Raw genomic sequence first — 25,106 nt, 5'->3', positions numbered from 1 at the left:
AAACATATTTTTATATGTCACCTCGCCAGCATTGATTCCCACTCCACAGAGGCAACCACTCAGAATACTTTTGGCATTTACTTTCTTAGTTCTCAATAACACACTCGGACGGCTATTACTGCATTTATGTTTTACCTACAATCTTATTATAGAAGATGAGCTTTGACTCTTGTGTACCCCTGCTCCCCAAATGCACCTGAACTCCCCCATCTTCCCAGTAGTTACATTTTAACTCTTTGTTGCTTGACCAACACTCAGTGTTTACACAATTATAATTATGCAAACATTCACAGCTGAGTCCTCAGTGTGTTATGATGAGATTTCCTCTCTTACCTTTTTCTTTAGAATTGACCATGTTTAGATGATTAAATTATGATTTTTCCCACTTGTTGAGACTTCTGTGTATCTATAACTAATTGATTCTTAAATTCTCAGCCAGAAGTACAAAACTTCCCTCAATACATTAAAATGTCTGATAATTTATTAGTTTCATTTCTCTTCTCACTTCTTGCTCGCCTATGGACTTATTGCTTCCTAATAGCTGCCAACTTGGGACCTACCTTTACTACCATTCTCTTTCTCTACCTCTTGTAGTGAATCTTCGGATTTTTGGATCCTCTGACTTTTTTGTTTTTGTTTTAATCTCTTACTTTAGTGGTCTATATCCTCCAATAGCTTTTAAAACAAGAGAGCTTAATAAATAAAAATTTTGAGACCTTATCTGTCTGAAAATGTCCTTATTCTATCTTCAAACTAGATGATAGTTTAGCTGGATATGGAATATATGTTAAAATCTTTATCCTTCAAAATTTAAAAGCATTGCTTCACCATCTTCCACCTTCCAGAGATGCTGTTGATAAGTCCAATTACATTTCCACCATATTTTCCCCAAGAGTTATTTTTATTTCTTGAAAAAGAAATAAAATTTTATTTTTACTTATGGGTGCAATAGCATCCCTTATCTTTCAGAGGACTTCAATTACAGTTTTTAAAAAGTCTTTCTGTTTCCTGCATTGTTTTTATTCCCTTTAAGTTTCTTCTAAATTCTTTTAAAAATTTGTTTGGAATGGTTTTAGTCTTTTATGTTAGCAGTTCTCCTCAATGTCTGATGATTTATAGCAATCTGTTTATATTTAAGAATAAGCCGGGACGGCATGGCTCAGTGGTTGACGTTGACCTAGGATCCAGGAGATCAGAGTTCGATTCCTGGTCAGGGCACATGCCTGGGTTTCGAGCTCAATCCCCAGTTGGGGACATGCAGGAAGCAGCCAATCTATGACTCTCTCATCATTGATGTTCCTATCTCTCTCTATCCCTCTCCCTTCCTCTCTCTGAAATCAATAAAGGCATATATATTTTTAAAAGATAAAGCATTGAAAAGATGAGTAGAAGAGTGAGAATGTACTTGTCAACTGGTGGGCTTCACTGTGAGGTGAGCTGGCTGGGCTTTTTCATCGGAGACCCCCACTCTCAGTATCTGTGACTCTGTTCATTGGCCTAGTCCATTTCACCACAGAGAAAACCTTTAATCTCCTGCTTCGGTAGAGGTAGTAATAAAGGTGATTACCAGTCTACCTGGAGCTGAGTGGCTGGAGAGTTTACTGTTAAGTAAGCAGGCTTTGATGAACCCCTATTTTGGGGACAGTATCCATTCCCTCAGCTGTACTTGGTGTCCCCAAGACTAGAGTCTTTCTTCTTCAGCCTCTCCAGAAGATAGGTTTCTAGTCCTCCCTTGGGAAGGGGAGGGCAGCAGCCTGGATCACAGGGTGGTAGAGAGGAACTGGGGGTGTAACTATTTCTTATATAGATCATCAACCAATCCTCTTCTTTCAGCCCCACATGGAGCCCTGCTTTTGGTGGACACCTCCAATGTCTGAGGTTCTGCAGTGAGGTTCGCTGCACTCCTGAGCCTCCCTCACGGTCTGAGTGGGTTTCAGCTTCCTCGGGTCTGCTAAATGAGTTGCCATGTGTTTCACTTTTCAGCTCTAAAACTTTGCAGTCACCTCCTTTCCTCTTCTCTTTGTCCTAGTGTATTTGTGGCTTAAAAAATCCCTTTGCTGATATTTTTGAGGGTTTCAGGGGGAGTGACAGTATACTCTGTATTCAACTCACCATGGCTTTTTAATCCCCACTCGAGGAGATGTTCTTTTGTTTGTTTTTAATTTGAGAGAGAGAGAAAGAAACATTGATGTGAGAGAGGAACATTGATCAGTCACCTCGAGTATGTGCCCCTACTGGGGATCAAGCCTGCAACCTAGATATGCCTGACCGGAACTTGAACCCGCAACCTTTTGGTGTATAGGATGACGCTCCAACCAACTGAGCCACCCAACCAGGGCTCAGTCCACCATGTTTAATCAGAGGTTTGTGCTACTGCTTCAACCCCTGCCCCTGTTCTACTTCAGTCCCTACATTATCTCTTTCTAAATATACCGGTTCCTGCGTGTAATCAGTGTTGCTGCTTCTTGGCGGACCACCCCATGCTCCACCCAGCCCTCCTTCTACCTGGTCATCAGAGTAGCTCTGTGACAGGAAACCCCAACATTATGAGTTCTCTTGCTCCTCTGTTCTTTGCACACACTGAGCTACTTGCTTTTCCCCCAATGTGTCTTATTCTCTCAAGACCTGATCTTTGCATATGCTGTTCCTTTCTGGGGCCATCCTTCCCTTCAATGTCTGTTACAAGCACCTCCTCATCCTTCAAGTCTCATATTAAGCACCACTTCCTCCAGGAAGCCTTCTTGGCTTTCCCAAGCAGAGGAACAAGCTAGTCCCTCCATGTTCTCTACTACTTCCTGAGGGCTCCTTTCAAGTGGGATTGGATTTATCATTTAAGGGCCTCCCCTCCTAACTACACAGTAAACTCCCTAATGATGAGGCTTATGGACTATATTTTTTATTTCCTAACACCCAGCACTTTAACCAAAAAATACCCACTGGATACATGAGAGTGAGCTTGATTTCTCCCAAACAGAACAAACACTTGGCTCTTCGGGTGAGTTAGGGACCTCGATTAGAGAATAAACTGAATTAGAGGAAAGTCTACATTGGCTAGTTCTAAAACCCGGTTTGCATTGTACTTGCTCTCGACTATATAGAGTGAAACCTGTATCAGAATGATCTGCAGTTAATATCTTGACCACCAGCCCCGGCTTATTCTCTGCTGTTTGTATGCTGGCTTGCTGTGCTAGAAAAGAAATCATTTCTCTAAACTAGGGGAACGTTTCCCTTACAATTTTAATGTCACTATTAATTCTGAGAAAAGACTTTACACTTACAGGCAGTATAAGTAAAAGCGTGGAGAGCAAGACAGCAACGAGCAGCCCCGGGTGGGAATGAACGCCGCCTCGCCTGCCAGGCCCGGCGCCGTCCCCTGCATCTGACTCCTCGCGTGTAAAGTAGAAATTGCTATGCCTATCTCGTGCTATTATTGTTGTTGTTTCAAAGACCATTCGTTGTATTCTTGTGAAATCTATGTAGAAAGTAGGAGTGGTGTTACCTAGGTTCTAAAAATAAGGAGGCGGCTCTGAGAGGCCAAGTTGTCGGACAGTTGGTAGCTCAGCTGTCACCCAGCTTGTGCTGTGGCCCTGCTCTGGCACAGCCCGCAGTTGTGAACTCAGACGAGGCAGGGCCTCCTCACTTACCATGACTGTGTACTCGGTCTGGGCGCGGATGGCATCCCTCAGGAGCAGCAGCTTCTCCGAATCCTGTGAACAGACCAGGCGCGAAGCACACGGGGTTTTAAGAGGCTGCTCAGCGACAGTCGAGCGGACGGGTGGACTCCTCGAGACTCCTCAGACGGAGCAGGACTTACCGGCACGGTGGCCTTGTGGTCAGTGATGGCTCTCACAAAACTCAGTGCCTCTGGAGTGGCCGATCGGATGTTGTCCACCCGTCCCTCCTGGAATCGGCGAATGGATGCGCTCTCGTAGGTGGGCGCGAGTCTGCGATGGAGCCTGCACAGGAGGGATGCGAGGCGGTGGGTGATGCCTTCTGGGGACTCAGAAACGCCGGGAGAAAGATAGCCCCAGCCGGCCTTATTTTTACAGTGCTGACTTTACTTGGCATAGTATTTCATTTTAATGTTAATAGAATTCTACAGGAGGTTTCCCAAAGATGAATGTAGGGAGTCTCTAACATTAAGGGCTATGTGCATTCCCATACATTGGTGATACTGCCCAGATATAAAATAAAAAAGTGACTGGTAGCTTTAAAAAATCCCAATCTGGTGGGAAACCTAGAATTTCCTGCAAGACCTGATGAATGTTTGATTAATAACACAGAATGGAATAATTGTGTAATTAATCATCCATACCTTTGAGAGAATCCTGTTTTATTTAAAACAATTCAAGTATGAACTATGGATGGAGGCAGGGAGGGGCCTCAGTGATCATGTGTGTAAACTGCTGCACCATCCGGGGAACCTGGGCTTCCAACAGGCTCATGGGACTATGGGCATGCTCTCCTCCCTAAAGCCTGTGACGCGGGCAGCAACGGCCACTCCCCCCACAGCCAGGGAAGGTCTCTTCCTTAGGTACGTGAACCAAGCAAGTGCTCTAGGTCTTGTGTACCTGGCTGGCACACACCTTTCTTTACCAGTCAGTAGAGTCCTTGTTGTTGGGGTTGCGGGAAGGGAAAGACACAGAACTCAGAAAAGGGCAGTGACAGCCCAAAGTCGCACAGCAAGTCATTGTCCTGGGCCTTGGCCTTCTCAGGGCACCTCTCCCATGCTGGGTGAGCTCCAGGAGGGCAGAAGGCCAAGTCCGATAGGCACAGTGCTACGCTCCGTATTGCTTGGTGAGCAAGCAAATAAACTACCATTACACTTATATCTCATTTCCCCAAGACACTGGCAGGGAGCTCATTTCCTGTGTCTCTATGGCCCCTGGAGGCAAAAATAGATACAACCACTGGTTTCCAGGTTTTTGCTGAATCTAGGAGCAGATTTTTTTAAATTCGTTAAAGCTTAGACTCTGAAGAATGTTCTCCATGTTTTAGCTATTCAATGAGCCCAGAAGCCTCTGACCACGTCCATTCCTGGCCATGTCCAGTGACAACAATGATCACATGAGGAGAGGGTGCCTTGTGTAGGTTCCTCTTGGCTGTGGATCTTAAGCTCTGAAGTGCTGAGTGGTGACCCGGTCATGGTTCCAGCTGGACCCTGACCTCATGGCCCATTTCAGCCAGTGGCTATCCGAGTATCAGGATGGCATTGACTGCATTTCCAGACCCCAGGTCCTGCCGCAGTTCTAAGCCAGCAAGGTCTGTGTCCCGGAGATGCAGGGTGATATCAGACTTTCCCAATGAGTTGTAAGAGGACAGATGCTCACAGTGGCTGCTCCCTCCCCCAGGAGCCCCACAGGGACCCGAGGATCCACACACTGGGCCCACACGGGTGCTGCCTGCTCATCAGTGAGACTTCCTTGCTCCAGCTTCAGACAAGGTCACTTCATGGTCCCCTGGATGTTGCATTCGGAAAGCAGATCTGGGGAGACGACTGCTATTTGCTAGTCATGCCAGTTTATGAGCTGTTGCTTCTGGAACTCTGGAGCCGACTGGAGCCAGCCCTGTCTTGAGGAAGATCTACTTTGCATGTGAGTTTTAGTGCCCCATAAAATGTGAGTCAGGGGCCCTACTCTGCATCCAGCCCTACCACTGTAGAGTTTTCCTAAGTCACAGACCTGACCTCCACCCCTAGCTGACACCCGTGCAGTGTCTTCTCATGTTTGACTCAGTACCTGATGCCTACTCTGTGCCAGGTGTGGGAGGTACCCAGAGTGTCATGCTTGGGGGAGACAGTCTAGAAAACAAAGTCCATAGAACACTGGACACAGTAGTTCACATGAATAACAACTGCCACGAAAGAGAAAGAGAACACAATTGGTGCTTTAGAGAACTGGGTGGCAGGGCACCTGAGGGGCATACTTTCCGTTCACGAAAGGCCTCTGGGGGCCAACACCTGAGTAATGGGAAGGAGCTGGCAGGTGAAGGGTGGTGGTGACAGGTGGCTAGACAGAGGCACAGCCAGAGTGAAGGTCCAGAGACGGGAGAGAGCTTGCGGGAGTACTCCAGGGGAGGCCAGCCCATAGGGAGCCTTTCTGAGCCTGGACTTTGTCCTAAGCCTGGTGGTAGATGATAGAATCTGATTTGCATGTTTCCAAGTTCATACTTTAGGAAGGGAGGGTACAGTGGGCAAGGCTGGAGGCGGAGACCACCGGGGCACGCTGCAGCTGACCAGGCATGAGGCAGCAGGGGCTGGGAGAGGTGGCCATGAAGGGCAAAGAGACGCATGGAAAATAACTGACACGGGGGGGATGGGAGATGGGGACAGGAGGAAATGAGGAGGAGCCTAAAGCCTTTGACCTGACCCGTCGAGGGATGCTAGTTCCATTTCATTATTGAGGCCAGAGAAACAGGGAGGTCAGGTCGCAGCTGCAGGGGCCCGGGTGGGCTGGATGAGCTCAGGAGGCTCATCTTCTCAACCCGGTGTCCCCATCGCCTGCCGGGCCTTGCTTAGCTCTGTCCCTGCCTTTGAGCTCTGTGCCCCTGAGCCACCCCCAGGCAATTGCCTCACTCTGACGCCTACCTTCTCCTTTCTGAGAGGGTTCTACCTCCAAACCCAGTTAGGTGGCACCTCTTTCCAAGCAGGCTGCCCTGATCACCCTCCATCCTCTAGGCCCACAGAAAGTTTTCCTTCCTCCAGGGTGCTTCTAGACTCTAGAGTCTACGACAGCTTGTCAGCCAGCCCCCAGGCAGGCCCTGCTCACCTGTAGAAGGCCAGTTGGAGGGCCACCTGAATAAAGGCGTCAGGGCTGCATTTCTGCTTCTTAATGAACGTTTTTCCATAGGTGTCAAACTTATAAACAATGAAGTCGAGATTCTTTACTATTCTGTGGGGGAAAAAGAAAAGATGGTTTTATTTCATGCAAAACAGAATGCACACATCCCAGAGTCTAACCAAGTCTCTCGAGCCTGCTCTCTGTCCCAGCACTCCAGAAGTTCAGGACAGTCCCTGCCCTCCAGGAGTGGGCAGTGGCAGAGGCCAGGCTGGACCAGGGCTACTCTGAGCTGGAGGTGAGGCTTGAATGGGCAGGATGGTGGCCCTGCTCTGGGCTCGAGGGAGATGGGCCTCGCTGCATGGAGGGACTTGGGGGCAGGAGAGACATTTGCAGGGGCAGGGAGAACACTGCTTCCGAACAGAACCATCAAAGCCCACTGCTCACAGAAGCAAGCCTGAGAGAGGCCATTCATTTGACCTGTCTGGGAAGGTGTGTCCAGCTTCCCTGTGGATTCTTTTGGCATCCTGGTCATTCTGCCAGATCCGCAAACCCTCTTTGTCGAGGGAAAAGCCCATTTCTCAGAAGTCTGCAGGGAGCACTCCTCAATGAGACTGGTCCTGTTCCACTTTGGGAAGGAAGCCTGGGGCCTGACGGGGGTCAAAGTCACCACAGCAAAGGCTGCTTATGGGTCACTAAAAACCCACGTTACCCAGAAACTGCTGCTGTGGCCGCTATGACATACCCAGGTCCTTACTGCCCGTGAATCATTGTCACAGCAGCAGGAGGATTCCCTGAGTCTACAATGAGACCCCTGAGCACTGGTCTCTCCCTTCCTGCCCCCTAGTAATGACCAGCCTCCTCCATAATGAGCTTGGGGTCTGGGTTGACTGCCCACTGCAGCAGTGTCCAGCAAGGCCCACACCATCCGTCCACGAGCTGCGTGTGAGGTGGAGCCCTGGGAGCAACCGTGGGCCCCACTCACACACTCGCTCCCTCAGGACTTGGGCCCTGCCTGACCTTCCTTGAACATTGCTCCTGCCTCACATGACCTCAGCTCTCGGTGGGGCCATGCCAGGTTCTGGGGCTCAGCGGAACTCAGAGAGCCAGTTCCCATGGGAACTCAGCCCTCAGTCTGGACTGCTGACTCACGGTCCCCACACAGGCTGAGCTCATAGTCACAACGGCCCCCTGGAAACCTTTTGCCCACTTGGACCCCACCTTCTTCCGTGTGCAGCTCAGGAACCTCCTGCTTCCCCACCTACAGGCCTCTCTTGGGCCTCCGGTCCTCCAGAAAAATGAGCCGGGGGCCTCGGGATCAAGTGCGGCCTGTTGGAAGCCCTAAAATGAGCAAGCTCCTCCTTTTTCCCAGGGCTCAGCAACCAACTCACCCTCCTGTGGCCTGCTTATCCCCAAACAGCTGGGTAAGGCTGAGACACCAGCACCACCTTTAGCTGAACAGCGAGGGCCACTCCTCCGCGAAGGCCAGCCAGTCTCTCCAGCAGCTCGCAGTGGACTTTCCTCTCTCCGCTCGGCCCCTGAGCCCAGCCACACTCTATCCAGCTCATCTACCCTATTCCCACAGGCCCCTCCCTGGCTCCGAAACCCCTGGACAAACCTCAGGCTCCTCACAGCTTCCAGGCCCTGTGATGGAAGGAGCTTGAAGCTCCTTACAAGGTGGCCCCAACTTCCCTGTAGTGCCCCCAGCTCTGGCCATTCTCCCACTTGCAGGTCTCCAAAGCCGTCTGCATCTGTTATGAACCACCCTTTCCCCAGCTGCCTGCAACACAAACTCCTCTCCATCCTTTGAGGCCCATCTTTCAAAGCCCTCCCTCAGTGTCCTGGCAGAATTCAGCTCCTGTGTCTTCTGAGGGTTCGGGTTATTGCATTGCATATCCTTGCTCTAGGGCCCACTTCCCCCACTAAAGTAAGAGGGTAGGTCCTTGGCACATTCATTTCTGTGTCCTCAGAGCCTCACCACAGGCCTGGCACAGACTGCACAAGCTAGTCGAATGAATGAACGAATGAACGAATGAATGCACTCATACTCACTCAGTGAGGAACGAACAGCCGAGGTCTGATTCAGTTGTCACCCCGCGGCTCCCTCTGCACCTTGCCCTGCCAGCACAGCTCCCCTCCCCAGGGGCCCACACCCGTCCCTGGCCCCCTGCCTGGGTCCCATTAAGGCCCAAACTGCCTTTGGGAATAAAAGCCCCCTTGTCAAGTTGCAGTGTAAATTCAAGCAAATTGAAATAGCTTGGATTCAAATGGACTATTCAAAGCAGTTGTTTATTCCCCTCCGAACAGGATAATTTCCCCGCCTGGACTCTGCTCAGTCGGGTGAGACCCTTGGAAATAATAGCTCCACGTTTGTATTTTATGGAAATGATGGAGCCTTCAGCAAGGCTATTTCCCTGAGAGTTATAACTCCCCTTAGTTTGCCTACATTTCCATGCGGGGTGGGGGGCGGAGGAGCTGGGGTCTCTGGAGCCTTCCAGGGGCCTCAGTGGTGGGGTGGGGGGGATGCAGGGTGCAGGCGGGCTTTTCCTTACCGTTGGAGTTTCTCTGCTGAGGAGGCTAAGAAGCCTTGAATTACGGGGGAGCACTTCCACCTCAGCCTCCGCGGGGCCGGCAGTTCACTGACCGAGTCGGCGCGCACCAGCTTCTTGCTGCTGCTTGTCCTGCAGGCACAGGAGGTGACCCCTGCAGCCGCGCCGGGGCTGCGGGCGGCGGCCCCTGTGCCCTCTGCAGTGGCCTCAGCGGTGGAGGCTCCGTGGGCAGGAGCGGCCCCAACCCACTGCACTCACTGAAGACAGTGAGGCTCAGGGGGGCCATCAGATTAGCAAGTGCAGAGCCAGGCTCCATCCAGCTCCCCTGACTCCAAGGCCTATCATCATCATCATTATTATTATTTTGGGTTTTCCTGTTCGACTACATGACACCACTAACAATCACAAAACATTTGGAGATGAATTGAAGCAAACTGTGTTGTTCCGTCTGCAAGGGTTGGTTTGGGTTTTCAGAGATCCTAAAGAGTTTCTACGTCATGGGAGAGGTTTAGAACGTAGGCTCTGGGAGAAGATTCTAGAAGGAGCGAATGAGCAAAGTTGTAAATGGAGGAAGGAACCAGTGTGTTTATAGGTCAGGGAAGCCCTCAGTCAGGCCATCTCGGAGGCAGGGAGAGAGGTCCACCCGGGAAGATGGGAGGAGGCGCAGCTCGCGCCCTCCCCTCTGTGCTGGTCACAGTCCCTCCATCCTGGCCTCCTGGGGCACACAGTAGGGGTTGATCAGAGCCTCCCTGGATCAAAGCAGATGTTCCTTTTTAGCTAAGAGGTCTTTGCCAAGCCTCTCCCTAACTGCCCCAAACCCTGATAATGCCTATAATGTCTCATTCAAGCTGGTTTGCAAATCCATTTTTTGCTGAGACACTTTTGGGACTAACGCAGCCCCCATAGGGCCACTGATTTTTCATGGCGAGGCTTGGCAGCTGCCGGGCAGTCTGGCTTGGACGCCATGGCTGCTGGGGAGCGCCCTGCCCTCCGACTCACATGTGCTTGAGCAGATGCTCCACGCACTGCACCAGGACGATCCCGTCGAACGGGGAGTGCTCGCACACCACGCCGCAGGTGCCGTCCCGGCCCACCACAAACTGCAAGAAGGAAGAGACGTGAGCGGGCCTCTGGAGGAGTCAGCATTTCAAAGCTGCCCGTGGCTCCAGGCCCGGTGCCCCTGCCTCTTAAAGACACCAGAGAGCATTATCTCCTGAAAAGAACACTGCACGCAGCTCCAGGGCTGAGGATGTGGGCGTCTCATTCTCACCTTCAGTGTGGGCACTGAACTGCGGGACTCCTTTCCCAGAAATGCTCTAGGCGGGATGGCGCGGCCTGAAGCTCCCTGGCTAAAGTGTCCCAGCGACCCCTAGGAGGCTGCACACTCTCCGAGGTCCTGGGCAGGTTCCCTCGGCATCCCTTAGCCCTGTTTCCCCTTCACAGTGGGCGGTAGGGCCACGATCCTGTACTGCACTGTACCAGGGTGTGCCTGGGGGCCCCTGTGTGCCTGGGCACCACTGATTTTATTCCCAGGATCTAGATGTGTCCATGCATAGCAGGTGCTCGATGATTTTGTTAGATGACCAAATGAAAGATAACCCAATCTGGACAGTGCAGAGATTCCTAGGGAGAAATAAAGCCACCCCTCATGGGAGTGAAGAAGGGTGTGCTGAGGGCGCCCCATCAACTGCTCCTGGGCTTCATGTCAGGGACCCAGGTTCCAGCTGGGGCTGCGGCCCGCCGGCTGGGAGAGCACCCACAGGCACCCAGCTCTCCGGCTTAGGCCTGCTCTCCTTACATGCCTCCCCCAGGCTGGCTCACAGGACTGGTATGAGGCTTAGAGAGAAAGTACAGGAAAGGACCGTGGGAACTGACTTGTGATTTTTTTCATGAACTTACAAAAGTTGAATTTAGCTGACGTGGAAAAGGGACATACTTAATGCACAAAAGTACTGGGAGAAAATAAGAGAGTTGACTCTTAAAGCATCACCCAAATAAAGTCGGGCCACCTTGCAGCTCAGCCAGCACAGCCTCACACTCAGAACTAGCCTGCCAGCCCTAACCAGCCAAGCAAACAAACTCTTGAGACCTTTACGGACCCCCTGCCGGGCGCACAGCACACAGCACTACCGGAGCGCACAATCTCCGGCGACTCCCCGGTCACTCACGGAGCTGTCAGCTGCCCAAATCTTTGCTCCCATTCTTTAAACTTCCCATAGTTTCTCTCAAACCGCGGGCTCTTCTCTGGATCCCCCAGTGTCCTCTGCTTTCTGTCCTGTGAAAGCCCCCAGTCCTCTCGATTCCCGTCCATGAAGCCAGCTCACCCGATAACCTGTCCTGCCCAAAGGTGGGTATGGTCACCACGTGGGGCAGGGAGGGGAGGACCGTGCCCGCTCACACAAGTGCTTTTCTGTCCCTGTCACTAAAAGCACGGGAGGCAAGCAGAGCCTTTTCAAAACTACCAAGCCTCGCTATGTTTCAGGTCCTGCACATCCGCCACATCGCCTTGCTCCACAGCTGCTCCGTGGAAGGTTACACGCCATTAGCGCTGCTGGTGAGGCAGCCGGCAGCCGGCACGGACCAGGGAGGCGGCAGAGCCATCAGCGCCGGTGACAAGGGGACATGCCGAAGGCGGGGCGCAGGGAGAGCCAAGCAGCCTGGGCTCACTGTGCGGGCGAGGCTACCCCAAAGCACAGACCCGCTGCTGCCCAGTAAGGTCCCTGTGGAGGTGGCTTTAGAAACAAGCCCGACTAGATTCAGGGCTGGCAGCTGGGTGTAAAGGGTGTCAGAACAGGAGTGAGTGCCCATCTGCAAGAGCGCTTTCCTCCAGGCCAAAGTGAGTGTCTCGTTTCTGAGCTGATGTCATATCAGTAAAAAAAAAAAAAAAAAAAGAATTGCTTTATTTTATGACTTTTCTTCTGTGGAGGTGCTGGGCTGCCCTACCTCCCAGGGATGGAGGGAGATGTGTCCAAATGGCCAGGCCAGGGTGACAGAAACAGAAAAGCTGACATCTCAGGTGTGTGTGATTCTTGTTGAACGTGTTGAGGATTTGTTCAGTGGGAGCCCCTGGCATGCCCCCACCTCACAGTGTGTGATGGGCAATGGGGAGTGAGACCCAGGTCTGACCCAGGAGCCCCTGCCTGGCACAGGCTGCAGGAAGGTCACCGAGCTTGAGTGGGGTTTGCCCACTTGCTCCTGGAAAGAGTCGTGGCCAGTCCAGGGATGACACCAATGTCACACCTCCAACCCCTCAGCTCCCTGGGCCCCACATGCAGCATCCTGGGCAGCAGAGGCCAGCGAGTGAGTCTGCCCGACCTGAGCAGTGCTGACTCAGGCCACTGGCCACTCTCAGGGAAGGCTCACCTGCAGGGACTTGTCGTACCAGCGGTTGGCCCCATTCTTGCCGCAGCCTCCGCCGTGAAGGAGCTGGAGCGCCCTGTTGGTGTCACTGGGCTCGCAGCCCCCAGGGGCGTCCAGGCACACCAGGCAGACGCAGCGCTCGATCATGTCCAGCGAGTCCCGGTTGGTGGAGTCTGCAGGGTGACCAAGCAAGGCCTTATCACTTGTCCCACTCCGGGCCTGAGGTCCCCTCTGTACCGACTCACACACCACAGGCAGACACACATGGACACCCAGATCTTGAGCCAGTCCTGACCCCTCCCCTATCCAGTGCCAGACTGTCCAGAGCTTCTGCACTAACCCCAGGGCCCAGTTCAACCTCAGAGTCCCTCCATCGGTGGCCAGTTCTGCCTCCAGATGTGTGGTCACTGCCCTGCTTGCCAGGATGAAAGGAGCTGGTGTAGGGCCTTCTCCATGGACATTAGACTCTGCGCCAGGGGAGGAGCACCAGCTCTCCCGTTCAGCAGGGCCCACGCTCCGGCACCAGAACGCCGAGCCTGGCACACAGGCATGTTTATTTGTTCTGAACTATGGTTTTCAAACTTAGTTTCCGGAATTTAAAATTAGTCAATTTCATATGAAAATCGGAAGTAAGAGAGCAAGGGTGCTGCTCTCCATGCCCTGCCCTCCAGCAGTTAGCAGATGCAGTGGCAGATGGATGGGCCAGTCTGCCCTAAGCCTGTAACCAGATGAGCCCACTGGGGCCACCTCAGGCCAGTGGAACTCATCAGGACAAACAGATTAAATGCCACTGAGTTGTGCAGGAGGCGTGTTGCCAAGGGAGCTGAATCCTCCACAAGGGCTTCAGGAATGGGGTTCTTCCCGGAACAGGCTAGGCCGGCCAGATGGGCTGTGGGGCTTCCTCCACCAAGCACAGAAGCTTCACAAAGCCTGCCCATGGGGCCAGGGCTGGCCTGCCGTGCCCCTTCTCCCAGGCAGGAGTCTTCATGGTGGTGGCTATGTTCCTCTCCACAGTCCTGCACAGGGTGTGGCATCCGGGCCTGATGGGGAGGCAGCCGGGCACTCAGAGATCCAGGCTTCTGGGCTGGATACTGTACCAGGAGGAGGGTTACCATCACCTCCCCAAGTCCCAGAATATTGCATGTGAGGGAAGGTACAGTGTGTGGTATTTGGAGGCAGAGGGGCTTCAGGGTCAGAGGTTGCCCGTTGCATATTGCAATATCCATTTTCCCTTTGGCCATAGGACACCTGGTTTCAGCTTAGCACAGGACAACCAGAAGTAAAACTGCATTGCCCAGGCTCCTTACAACTAGGGGTAACCGCGAGCTTAAATTCTACCAACAAGATCTAAAAACACTGTGACAGCTTCTAAGAAACCTTAAAGACGACTAGCATGCGTTCTAAGCCCTCCTCCCCCCTTCCCTCCGTCCTGCTGCCTGGAACACAGGAGTAACAACTGGAGCTCTGGCCTCCACTAGGGCCCATGAGAGCGAGGGCCACACCCTTGTAGTGAGATGGAGGAACCCTGGACCCCCTGCATCAGCCCTGGCTCACGGCTGGTACTCACGAAAGAGAAGAGAACCTCTGTATTGTTAAAGCCACTATTATTTTGGGTGGCTATTATTATTGTGGCCATATCTAACCCTAACTCACATGGTTCTTGATGCGGGGCTCACATTCTTACAGCACAGGAATGGGCTGGAGCTAAGAAGCTGTGCCCATGATTTGCCACAGTCCTCTCAGAGTTTAGCCCCTTGGGTTCTGCAGGTATTGACATTCAAGGTCCTTGTCCAGAAGGTTATTTTTTTTGTCGAATCCTGGGGGCCGATGACCCCTCCCAGAGGACAGTCAGTTCCCTCCTTTCTCCCCCTTGTCTTAGCATCAGAGCAGGCACTTGGCTGGCCCTGGTCCTGAGTGCGGGCCCTCCTGTTTCCTGCGCCCCTTGGTCCCGAGCCCAGAACACAGCCCTCTGCACGTGCAGCCACCTGCACTCTCAGCTCCTGCCCTTTCCTTCCCACTGGGCTCCCCTTTCAGAGCCCAGGCTCAGGAGGCTTCTTTTCTTCCAGAGCCTCAAACCAAGAATCATGCCCACCATCTCTCACAGCCATCGGAATCTGCCTTCCTGAAGACCAGGGAATATGTGGGAGCAGGTGCAGCTCCCACTTGCTTCCATCCTCAGGCTCAAGGTCTCCTCACAGGCTCTCTTCACCAGCCCAGCCCTGCCTGTGGGCTGGAACCAAGCCCAGCAGCCCCTTCCCCAGGCAGTGGGAGGCTGATGGTGCCAGTGGGAAACCACACCAGGGATGTGCCTGTCCTTTCTTCTGTCGAGCTGGGAACCTGGAGTGGTCATAGCTGAGGTCCTGTCTGCTCCTCCTTACTCTTGGCCTTGTCCTAGCCTCTCTGGCTGCTCCCTCACTCAGGCATGGGGCAAGTCCCCTGCTGGTGCTGTCGGCCTCTATGAGGCATCCTAAGACCCTCCCTTTGGCCTCCTCAATCCTGCTGGGCACGAGGATGCTAAGGCCACCTGTGCTGTTCCCTGTTCTGCCCAGGTGATTCCTCCAGGTTCATGAGAAGTTTCCACATGTCCCAACCATCCCCTTCCTCCTACTTTTTGAAAATTCTGGGTGAAGGGGCCATTGCTCAGAGAAGAACTTCCACTCTGAGAAGGAAGGTGACCAGCAAACCCATTCTCTGCCATTCATCCCCCTTCCTGTCTGGAATAATGAGGATTTGGGGAGCACTCTCAGGATGTCTCTTGATCCCTATGGGGCTACTATGATTCATCACCTTCCACAGGGCCTCTTCGGCTCTCCTGCCTCAGTCTCATGAACTTCAAAGCTTTGAGCCCTGCCCTGAGGAGCTAAAGATAAGTTTTAGAGCCGTGGCCTTGCCTTCCCTCTGCTCCTTAAGTGTGGTGGCATCACTGTGTCACCTCTTCAACCTGAAACAGCTCCTCCTGCCCACCAGGTAGAATCCAAACTTCTAAACTCAGCTCCTGGGCTCCAGGGCTAACCTCTGCTGCCCCCAGGCTCAACTCCCTTGGCTCTTTGCATGGACCTCACACTGACCTCCTGCCACTCCCTAGACACCTGTGCACATGTATCCTCTCACCACTGGGAAAGCTGTCCCAGGATGGGGCCCTCCTCCCACGCTGCCTATCAAAGCTCTGCTTGTAGACCCCTCCCAGCTTCCCAGTCCTCTAACAGTGCTGGCCTTATGTCCGGGCATAGTGGGAGCAGCCCAGAGTTTCTGCCCTCAAGGACTCCTCACACCTGGAGCCACCTGCTCAATGCAGATGAGGAACCTCTGCTCTGTCCACCAGGCCAGCCTCACAGAGCACCTGAGCCAGGGCTGGTCCAATTCCCTCCATACCAACTGTCTCCTACCACACAACACATGGCTTTACAGTGTATGACCCTGCCACTATCCCCAGACATCCAAGCTTTAAGCAGTCACTGCCAGTCCAGCCCCAGAAGCCCTGATCTGGTTCTCTCCCCTATCTGTGAGCTTGCAGAGGGTACAGCCTGGGCCTCTAGCTCAGGCAGGCAATGTCCATGGCTGGCAATGGACCTTATAGTGCTCGATCAGGTAAGGTTGAGACCTGTGTGCACAGCTCAGAGAGGGAGCCCAGAGGAGCCCAGCTGGCCAACAGGAAGGTCCATGGCTCCTAGAGGGTCAGAAAACCACTACTTTGGGGGAAATGGAGCTTCATGGCAGGGGTGAAGGACGGGAAGGAGATAGGAAGGGATTCATGATCATTTGCAAGGCTCCAAGCTCCACCCTTCTCTGCTCCAGTAGGAGTCCTGACCAGTAACCATGGGGCTTGGCCCTGCACCATGTGGGTGGAGCTGTGGTGAAAGGCAGGTAGAGTTTTTGTGAGGCTGCAAGGACACAGTGCAGTGATGCTGTTAGGTAACCTCTTGTGAGCACCTGCTATGTGTGAGGCATCAATCAAGCACTCATACAGATGACTATTGAATAGGTGCATTGTCATCACCACACACAGTGAGGAACAGAGGAGTTGCGTGTTTTATCTATAGTCACCCAGTAAATGGAAGGCACCGACCTTGATCCAAACCTAATGCCAGGGCTGGGAGCAGATCATCAAGGACCAAATGGCAGTATTGGGAATGTGAACTTCATCTAGCACCAGCAGGGAGCCACCGAAGGATCCCGGCAGAGGTTGATGTGGTCAGAGAGAGTCTAGGTTGCCTAGCAGCTTGGGAAGACATGGGCCTGGGGGCCAGAAAAGGAGCTACTAGCAGCCCAGTGCTGCCCACCTTAGCCCTGTTGGCCATGTCTCAGTGAGCTCTGAGAACCCAGGTCTGGTATCTGTCAAAACAGAGGATTCCTTAGGAACAGCTCCAAGGCCAGGGTAGAGTGGGAAGGCGGCAGATCCTAAGAATTCCACAGGAGTCCAGCTGAGAGGACTAGGGAGCAGGCCTGACAGAGCCCCTGAGTAGGAAAGTGGAGGCTTGGCACACTCCTTCCCAGCTAGGCAGCAAAAAAACCCAGTTTCCCAGGCATCAGTGCCTCACTCTCCTCCCGACAGGAGAGAGGGACTCCTGGGAGGGGCTGAGCCATCACTCCCCAGCATGCTGGCTGTGCAGGGCCTTGGAGCTCAGCACCAACCAACAGGAACCAGGTCCTGGCTCATTAGACAGAGTGAAATGGGAGTAGGACAGCCGAGTGGGGATGCCAGGTGGCCTTGCAAATGAACTCCCTGCATACAAGGAGCTGATCGGTCAAATGCTGACAAGTTTATCGTGTCAGGCAGAAAATAAACTATAGCCAAACTCATCCACCATGACTGGCCCAAATGTGTTGGAAACATAGAGCAGTGGGCTGGAGGCACACGGCAGGGGCCGTTTGTCTTGTGACATCGTTATCGAGCTCACGGAGGCTCATTTAATGTGGTAAATCAATCTTCCTCAAGGAGCCCCTGCTTAATAGTGAGAAGTTGGAGTTGAGTAATAGGAGGAGCTTGCTCTGCCACCCACGCCTGGGGAGTTGACAGCTTTGGTGATGTAGAAATTCCAGAGGCCACAGGGCCTTGGACGTAGAAAGCTTACAGACCGTGACCAAGGTGAGCAAAGAGAAAATCGACATGGCACCTCTACCTTTGGACGTCTGCATTTCTCTCCGGTGCTGTACACACACACACATACACAGCCCTCTCTGACACACTTGTTTGCTCTGATCTATGCCCTGGGAAGTTGGCCCGAGTCAGAGTCATATGTTCTAGGGAGATGGAGGCACCTGGCACCTTCTCAGAGGCTTAGCTTCTAAACCATTGTCAGCCCCATCTGAGCATCTTTCCTCCCCAGATGAAGGGATCTTATCTCCCTTGGGAGGGAAATCTGCCATTACACATCCCACATACTTCTCTACTCTATGGCTTATGGGGGGATCTTTATGCTCCCCATCCCCAGAGGTTATGAGAATTCTAAGAAATGTATCTCTTGCCCAATTAAACCTGGTTTTTGCAAATCAGAACTCCTTTGACTTGAGTTACAAATGTCTTTTTAAAAAGCTCAAGAAGGAGGAACTTCTGCTTCTAGGAAAATCAAGTGGACTTTTCCCTATTCCTCCCACTACACTTAAAACAAACATAGAAGACTCTGAAAGATGGAAAGAGGAAGGCAGAGCGACTAAGAACCTTAGGACTCAAGGAAAACACGGTAGTGGGTTTCCTGGCTGTTATGGACTGAATTATGTCCCCTCCCTTCATCCCCAAATTTATGTGTTGAAGCCCTACCCCCAATGTAACTGTATTTAGAGACAAGGCTATTAAAGAGTTCATTAAGGTTAAATGAGGACATAATGGTGGGGCCCTAAACCAATATGCCTGCTGTCCTTCTAAAAAGAGGAAAAGACACCAGGGATGTATGTGCAAAGAGTAAAGGCCATCGGAACATGCTGTGAGATGGTAGTCATCTGCAAGCCAGAGAGAGTGGCCACAGGAGAAACCAACCCTGCCAACACCTTGATCTTGGACTTCTAGCCTCCAAAACTATGAGAAATAAATTTCTGTTATTTAAGCCACTGAGTCTTTAGGTTTTCTGTTTTAGAAAACTTCAGGTTTGGAGCTGAAGTAGCCAGCAACATAAAAGCACAAAGTGTGTACAAAAAACAAACAAACAAAAAACACCCCAAAAACCTCCCCGATAAAAAACCTGCTCTCTTTAGCTAAAGAACTAGGTAAGGGACAGACTAGCAAGACAGAAAACTTTTAGATAACAACCTACACCTCTCCCCACCCCCATGCCAGCAAAGAGAAAGTGGAGAGCCTAGACTTCTAGCATCACTGGTCTGTAATGAGGCATCTCATCTTGGGTGGTTTCAGAGAAGGCATGGTCTCAGATGGAAGTTGGGACTTTCATTACCACAGTTACCCCCCACTTGGCATCAGTAGAGACCATGTGGGGAGATCAAATTCCTAACCTCCCACCAGTAGCAAAGAGTACCCTCCCCTGGGGAGTGAATATAGACTACATGAAGAACCTGAGCTTCCACACCCCCTTCCTGTAACAAGGAAGCACCCACCCACCACTGCCCTGGCTGGAGCAGTGTCAGAAGATGCCAACTAAAACAAAAGGTTTAAATGTGGTCCACAGTCTCAGAACATAATATATCCAGGTTTCAATAAAAAATCACTTGTCATACCAAGAACAAGGGAAATCTCAAATTGAATTAAAAAAGACACTCAGTAGATGCCAACACTGAGATGAAAGGAATGTTAGAATTATTTGACAAAAACAATTGTGGGCACATTTGAGACTAATGAAAACAACAACAACAACAAAACAACAGCAAAGAATAAAAAATACGAAGGAGATCCAAGGTGGTGGTGGAGTAGATTGAAGTTACACTCACCTACTCCCAGGACTAAACTGGAATTACAACCAAAATATAGAGCACTCAACCTGAACAACCAACTGAAGACTAGCTGAACAGAAGTCTTATAACCAAGGGTATACAGAAGAAGCCACATAGAGACTGATAAGAAAGGTGGAGACCCAAACAAGGCTGGCCCTGCTCCCACTGGTGGCAGCTGAGATTTGAGAGGGATATCTCAGCTGCAAAACTTCCCCTTAAGGAGCATGGGGTCTCAACCCCACATCAGGCTCCCTAGTCTAGAGTACTAGAGCCACGAGAGGCTCCCATACAACATTTGACTGTGAAAACCATTGGGGAGTCTGTCTGCCAGGGAGAGAGAGTCTGTTAGAGACGCAGGCACCCACCCTCTCAAAGGTCCAACACACAGTGAACTACAGTCACGTGAGCAGAGACTGGGGTTGGTGGCTCTGGGGACAGAGCTGAAAGGACACCTGCCAGAATCCCTGTGCTGAGTCCCTCTCCCACATAGCAGATGCCATCTTTCTTGGGTGGAGCATTCCCCTCCTTATGGCATCAGCATGAAGGAAGGCAATATTCCTACCCTCTGGACTCCTTGTTGCCCGACACAGCCAAGCTCACACCCTGAGGAGGAGTCAGCTGCCTGATGTAGAGGTCTCAGCAGACTTAGGGGTCGTCAGTAACTGAGTTGTGTGGCTCTGGGGCAGGAGCCATTCCCCCCACCTTCGTATTAGCCTGACTGGTGCAGCTCCCTCACAGAAGATCCAATAGAACCATCCTCTGGGCTACTGGAAGACCCACCTTCCCAACTCTTGGTGACCCTCCCCTGCCAAGTTCTGACCCTAAAGAAAGTTGAGGCAGACTCTGAGACAGACTGAGTTGTGTGGATGTGAGGCAGGGGCCATGCCCATGTCACAGTCTGACTGGTGCCTCCTCCTCACAGGATATCCACTAGCCCTACCCTCCTGATTCCTGATGGCCCTTTCCTACTGAGCTCAAATTTTCCAGGAGGTCCCATCAGAATCTTGGACAGACTGAGTTGTGTGGCTCTAGGACAGGGACCATTTTCCCCTCACATACCCATCTGGTACAAAGCTCTCCCTTTACGCAGGTAAATCTTGGTCTGTTTGGCCTGATAAACTCTGCTAGCCTTACCCTGATGACTCCATGAGACCCTGACCCACCACACTTGGGCACTTGGTGGGTGACAGTTAGACTTGTTATACCTTGGGACTTTTGCTGAATGGCCTCAGACCCCAGCACTGGCATCAAGTTTGAACCTGTATCAATTGGTGAACACTACTTGCCACTACCTGGTGACTCACTAAGAACCCACCTTATACAAATCTAGTACAGCCAGGGGCTCTTTAAGTGACTGAACCTAACAGGCAGCTGGCAAGATGAGGCAGGCAAAGGCAGATCTTGGGGTGCCTTGGGCCTTTTGCTTACCTGCCCCTGGGCTCAGTACTGGTGGAAGGCAGCCTTGGTGTGCAACTTGATCTTTTCCACACATAGCTAGGCCCAGGAGAGGTAGTAAAAAACTGTGGATGGCCTTGTAGTTCCTAACAGTTTGCCCAGGGCCAGTCATAGGCCGCATCTGACAATGACATGCACCAGAGTCCCTCCCAAGAAACCCCCAAACCATCACACTCAGTTGCCAGCTTCAGACAACATCAGAACAGGATCCAATTAGCTTCACAAGCAGAATATCCAAAGGAAGATCTCGGCAGGAACCAGACCCTGCTGAGGTGAATTCTGCTTCATGTGCTCAGTACCTGCACAAGAGCTTATACACTGTAGTCAGGGTCGATCTTCAGAGTCAGCCAGCCTGAGGGTTGACTACACGTGTGAATGGAAATCAAGACCCAATTACAACAGGAGGGCTCACAAAACCAACAGAAGGGACATTCCTAGATCACTTAACTCAACTGGGTCCCATAGGACACCTACTACATAAGGCTACCCTACCAAGACTAGGAGACAGAGCAGATCTACCTAATACATAGAATCAAACACAGAGGCAGCCAAAATAGGGAGACAAAAAACATACCCCAAAAGAACAGAAAAAATCTCCAGAAAAGGAGATAAATGAAATGGAGGCAAACAATTTACCAGATATAGAGTTTTTTTAAAAATGGTTATAGGGATGCTCAAGAAACTTAGTGAGAACTTCAAAAGCATGTAAAAGAACACAGAAACCATAAAAAAAGAACCAGTCAGAAATGAAGAATAAAATAGACAAAATGAAGAATACACTAAAAGAAATAAACAGTAGGTTAAATGAAACAGGGGTTGAATCAGCTGTTTGGTAGACATGGTAGGAAAAAACACCCAATCAGAGCTGCAAAAAGAAAAAGAATTTTATAAAATGAGGATAGTTTAAGGGACCTTTAGGACAACATGAAGCACAACAACATCCACATTATAGGGGTACCAGGAGGCGAAGAGAGAGAGCAAGGAATTGAGAACCTATGTGAAGAACTAATGACTAAAAACTTCCCTAACCTGTTGAAACAAAAAGACATACAAGTCCAGGAAGCACAGAGAATCCCAAACAAGATTAACCCAAAACGGCCCACAGCAAGACACATCATAATGAAAATGACAAAGGTTAAAGACAAAGAGAAAATCTTAAAAGCAACAAGAAAAAGAGACTAAGTTCCCTACAAGGGAGTTCCCATAAGACTGTCAGCTGATGTCTCAACAGAAACATTTCAGGCCAGAAGGGACTGGCAAAAAATATTTAAAGTGATGAAAGCAAGGACCCACAACCAAAACTACTTTACCCAGCAAGGCTTTAATTTAATATTGAAGGAGAAATAAAGAGCTTCCCAGAAAAGAAAAAGCTAAATGAATTAACTACCACCAAACCACTATTAGAAGAAATGTTAAAGGGTCTTCTTGAAGCTGAAGACAATGAAGAAGAAGAAGACAAGGAGGAGGAGGAAGGGGAGGATGAGCATAGTTATAAAGAATAAAATGGCAAGAATTATGTTCCTATCAATAATCAATTTAAATGTAAATGGCTTAAGTGCTCCAATCAAAACAGATAGGGTAGCTGAATAGATAAAAAAACAAGATCCATGTATGCTGTTTACAAGAGACCCACCTCAGAATAAAAGATACACACAAAGTAAAGGGAAGGAAAAAAATATTTCATGCAAATAAAAATGAAAAAAAGTTGGGGTAGCAATACTTATATATGACAAAATAGACTCTAAAACAAAGGCTATAATAATAGACAAAGAAGGACTCTACATAATGACAAAGGTATCAATCCAGTAAGAGGACATAAACCTTGTAAACATTTACGCATCCAACACAGGAGCACCTAAATATATAAATCAAATCTTGATGGATATAAAGGGAGGGGTTGACAGTAATAGAGGCATAGTAGGAGATTTTCACACCTCATTAGCATCAATGGATAGATCTACAGACAGAAATTCAATAAAGAAATAGCTACCTTTAATGACACACTAGATTAGATGGCTTTCATTGATATCTTCAGAGCATTTCACCCCAAAGCAGGAGAATATACATTATTTTCAAGTGAACATGAAACATTTTCTGGAACAAAACACATATTAGGTCACAAAACAAGTCTCAATAAATTTTAAGAAGATTGAAATCTTATTAAGCATCTTCTCTGACCATAATGGTATGAAACTAAAAATCAATCACAAGAAAAAAACTGAAAAGCACACAAACACATGGAGGCTAAATAGCATGTTACTAAACAATGAATGGGCTAATAATGAGATCAAGGGAGACATCAAAAGATACCTTGAAACAAATGAAAATGAGAACACAACAACCCAAAATCTATGAGACACAGAGAAAGCAGTCCTAAGAGGGAAATTCATAGCATTATAGGCCTACCTGAAGAAGCAAAAAAAATCTCAAATAAACAATCTAACTTTACACTTAAAGGAGCTAGAAAAAGAACAACAAACAAACCCCAAAGTGAGTAGAAGAAAGGAAATAATGAAGATCAGAGCAGAACTAAACAAAATAGTGTCTAAGAAAACAATGCAAAAGATCAATGAAACCAAGATCTGGTTCTTTGTAAAGACAAGATTGATAAAACTATAACCAGACTCATGGAGAGAGAGAGAATCCAAATACATAAAATCAGAAATGAAAAATGTGAAGTAACAACTGACTCATAGATACAGAGAAACAGACTCATGGATACAGAGAACAGACTGAAAGCCGTCAGAGGAGAGAGAGTTTGAGGGACTGGGTGATGAAAAAGGTGAAGGGATTAAGAAAAAAACTCATAGACACAAACAACAGCATGGTGATTTCCCGGGGGAAAGGGAGAGTGTGGGAGGTATAAGAGGGTAAAGGGAAATAAATGGTGATGGAAGGAGACTGGACATGGGGTGGTGAACACACAATACAATATACAGATGATGTGTTATAGAATTGTACACCTGAAACATATATAATTTTGTTAACTAATGTCACCCCAATAATTTCAATAAAAAATAAAAATAAATTTTAAAAAGAGAGTAAGAGAGGTCTTGGACATTTTGTGCCTGAAGTGTCTGTGGAACATGCAGAGATCTCCAGGAGTCAGCTGATGTGTGGGTCTGAAGCTCAGGAGGGGAGATCAAGATGAAAGAGAGGATTGGAGAGACACTGGCATTTTGTGGTAACTGACACCTGCAGTGAATCAGATGGCTCCCCCGGAAAAAGACTGAGGAGGTGAAAGCACAGGTACTGAATCTGAGGGAACGCCACACAGGAGCCCGGAAGAAGAATAGGCCATGAAAACTGAGAAGTTATCTGAAAGGTAAAAATAAAGTTAGCAACCTACATGAAACATGTAGCTCTTCACTTATGGAAAATAAATAGAAAATAAAAAAGCAGAGATGTTTTAAGAAGACCAAGGGCATAATGGTAACAACTAAGTCAATCAAAACCGAATGCGGAAAAAACAAAATCACAGCAAATAATGTCACAAAACCTTCCTTTGATTCCAGTGAGTGTGTTTGTATGTGTGGGGGGAGAGAGAGACAGAGAGAGAGAGAAGAAAACTGTTTAAAGTAAAACTGACTCCAGTTACAAGGAGTCATCAAAGAACAAGAAAGAATTCTCAACAATCAAAACTTGACTGCTAAATTGTGAAAATCAAAATTCTCAACTGAAAAAAAAACACCACACCTTTCAATTGAAGGGCTGAAATAAAATGGACATATAAAAAAAATTGTACACATCTCCTAGAACATGAGAAAGGATAGAGAATGCCCAGTATACCTGGGAGGTCCCAAAAATACTGAGTCTTCTTTCCTGAGCATTTAAAATACTGTAGTTACAGAGTCCAGTCCAAGATGGCAAGAGAGGAGGCTCCGGAATTCACCTCCTGCAACAGACACGTTGAATCTACAGAAACAGCAAAGCCATTCCTTCCGAAAGAAGTCCAGAATCTAGCTGAGTGACTCCTGCTTAACGGGTAAATGAGAGAATACCCACATCAAAATGGGTAGAAAACACTGAGACACGACCCCACTCTACATCCCAACCCCTGTACAGCATCATACAATCAGAAGTGAAT

The 25,106-nt window shown here is 49.7% G+C and overlaps 1 protein-coding gene across 1 annotated transcript in view; it reads right to left on the bottom strand.

Moving 5' to 3' along the window:
• Nucleotides 1-25,106, bottom strand: part of CHAT (choline O-acetyltransferase) — a gene marked incomplete at both ends in the record, with an annotated part of 53,488 nt that overhangs the window by 4,050 nt on the left and 24,332 nt on the right. The window contains 6 exons of the mRNA XM_081158583.1: nucleotides 3,645-3,707; nucleotides 3,815-3,956; nucleotides 6,768-6,890; nucleotides 9,329-9,457; nucleotides 10,325-10,425; nucleotides 12,689-12,858. Of these exons, the coding sequence (XP_081014709.1) occupies nucleotides 3,645-3,707; nucleotides 3,815-3,956; nucleotides 6,768-6,890; nucleotides 9,329-9,457; nucleotides 10,325-10,425; nucleotides 12,689-12,858 (728 nt within the window). The remainder of the gene's footprint in view (nucleotides 1-3,644; nucleotides 3,708-3,814; nucleotides 3,957-6,767; nucleotides 6,891-9,328; nucleotides 9,458-10,324; nucleotides 10,426-12,688; nucleotides 12,859-25,106) is intronic.

Source organism: Miniopterus schreibersii, assembly GCF_964146895.1.
Source record: "Miniopterus schreibersii genome assembly, chromosome: 14".
Classification (NCBI taxonomy): Eukaryota; Metazoa; Chordata; class Mammalia; order Chiroptera; family Miniopteridae; genus Miniopterus; species Miniopterus schreibersii.
This window is presented reverse-complemented; position numbering and strand designations above follow the sequence as displayed.